This window comes from Cyprinodon variegatus, unplaced genomic scaffold (genome assembly GCF_000732505.1).
Source record: "Cyprinodon variegatus isolate N-32 unplaced genomic scaffold, C_variegatus-1.0 Scaffold110, whole genome shotgun sequence".
Taxonomy (NCBI): Eukaryota; Metazoa; Chordata; class Actinopteri; order Cyprinodontiformes; family Cyprinodontidae; genus Cyprinodon; species Cyprinodon variegatus.
The window spans coordinates 863,196-865,417 of NW_015150563.1; the positions used below are offsets into that span (position 1 = coordinate 863,196).

The 2,222-nt window shown below is 47.8% G+C and overlaps 1 protein-coding gene across 2 annotated transcripts in view; it reads left to right on the forward strand.

Annotated features, from left to right (window-relative positions):
* The window catches only part of atg14 (autophagy related 14), a 7,921-nt gene extending 6,123 nt beyond the window's left edge, over positions 1–1,798 (forward strand). The window contains exons 10-11 of one of the 2 annotated variants that reach the window (XM_015374873.1): positions 149–323; positions 1,069–1,797. In XM_015374873.1, the coding sequence (XP_015230359.1) occupies positions 149–323; positions 1,069–1,191 (298 nt within the window). In that variant the 3' untranslated portion in view covers positions 1,192–1,797. Of the gene's footprint in view, positions 1–148; positions 324–1,068 lie in introns of both variants that reach the window. The other variant, XM_015374872.1, reaches the window with a different exon arrangement.
* Positions 1,799–2,222: the final 424 nt, after the last annotated feature.

Genomic DNA, 2,222 nt, shown 5'->3' on the forward strand with positions numbered 1-2,222 from the left:
GGGACTGATTGGATCGACCAATGGGGGGACTGATTGGATCGACCAATGGGGGGACTGATTGGATCGACCAATGTGGTACTGACTGGAGCCCCCATTGGTTCTGGGTACAACATGAGCGTATCACGTAGTTTCTTGTGTTTTGGTGCAGGACCGGTCCATTTGAAGTGAGCTCTGACCTGGAGGAGTCCATGGAGTTTGTTGAGCCGGAAGCTTCCGGTCCGACTGAGGAGAGCGGTGATGAAGCAGTGACGGATGAGGAGACGGACCTGGGGACGGACTGGGAGACGGTACCCAGTCCGCGGTTCTGTGACATCCCCTCTCAGGTGAGGATGCCTGCTGTTGTTAGGAATCTAACATAAGTGGATATCACTGGAAAACCAGGAAGGTCCAGATAGGAACCGGAACCATTGGAGGAAAAAGATGAGTTCTAAGGCTCTCATGTGGGTCTGATCTCTCCTGAAATCACCAACTAGTTTCAGCTGATGGCAGATCTGTCTCCTCTCTGGGTTCGACTTTCTGTCCTGGTTTTTATCCCAGACGTCTGACAGACCAGAGAGGCCCAGAACACGTCCTCAGTGAAACCTGCTGTGGACCTGTCCTATCAAACCCTGTCACAGTCTGTCCGTGGCCTTTGACTAGGCCATTCTAACACATAGAAGGAAGGATAGGGAAAACTCACACTGAGCTGGATGTAGTGGAGCTCAGCTGACCCTTCAGAATAAAAGTCATGTGTTCACTGGGAGCTGGGCTGGTTTGTTAACTAGGTGAGGTCCAGTCTGACCAGAACCAGCTTGTGCTTCCTGTTCTGTTGGAATTTTTTTTAGGAATCATAGGTTCTGGTACCGGTCCAGGTTCTGCTGGGCCTCTTTTTGCCATAAATCTGGGTGAACAACTTTTTAGTTACCGTACCTTTGGAGGAAAAAGTCTATTCCTTAGAATGGAACCAAGTCCAGTAAAGCTTCAGACTTTAGAACCGAACCGGCCTGAAACTCTGCCTAGGGGAAATGTTCTGTCAGTAACTTTGGGCCCCTGTGGACCATGACCTCTCTCTCCTTTCTCCCTCTGCAGTCCATGGATCTTTCCCAGAGTGCTCTGCAGGTTTCCCAGCCGTCAGGGAACCCCGGAGGGATGATTTCATCTGCGGCTGCTTCGGTCACCTCCTGGTTCCGAGCTTACACGGGCCAGCGCTGATCCCAGTCTGGGAAGCTCTGGATGAAGCTGGATTGTTTTTAACCTCCTGTTGTATCGTAACCCGACTGCTGGATGGGGACTGGGACTTGGACTCGGATCGGGGGAGTTCTGAGTGCTACGTGGAAATGCTCAGGTTCTGGTTGTTTTGGATCTATCTGTCAGTATTGTCTCCATCATGTGTCAGATGCACAGATCGGACTATGAGGGACTCGTTCAGAACCTAAAACCATCCGTTTTTGGCCTCAATAAAAGAATTTTCCTGGATGGCTGTGAAAGTGTGGAGCTATGTGATCCCAGATCAGGCCTGCAGGGGGCGCAGCCAGCAACACACCTCTGTGTGGATGGAGCGACTCACAGGGAAAGATTTCATGGGTTAAAAGCAGAGAGAGCTCTGCCTGAGATAATAACTGATCTCTATTTATTCCCTGGATTGCAGATTGGCCGTTGGTAGTACGGGGGTGAAGTAAGGCCACCGGCCACCATATTGGTACTCCCTAGTTAGATTGGTCGCAATGTAAACAATCTGTGCGCTACAGCATCGAACAATGATGATGTTCTCATTTTCAGGGGGACTTAAGACTTTTAACATAAAGATAAATTCATCACTTTGACAAACACTGGCTGTTTCATAGCATCAGTAGATTTCTTTTACTTATTATAAAAAGAAAATAGGCCCATCACATTGCGCAGTCATTATGAAGTCTATAAATCATGTAATATAACATACAAATCCATCACAATAAATTCAATGTGGGTCAAATGTTTGAGTCGCTTTTTTCTCCATCAATATAACCTGCAACATATTTCATGACTTTTTCAAATGAGAAATACAACAAACACTACAAAACAAAAGCATCATCTAGTAAGTCCGTACTTGCGTTCTAGTGAATTGAGAAACAGCCCTGGGTATGGTGGGGTAGTGAAGCTTCAGATGTCATCTATTTTGGCTCCTCCCCCTAATGAAGCAAGCCTCTATATGCGCCTCAGTGAATCTCCCCCTCCAGTACTTGACACATGCCTCAAAGCCTGGG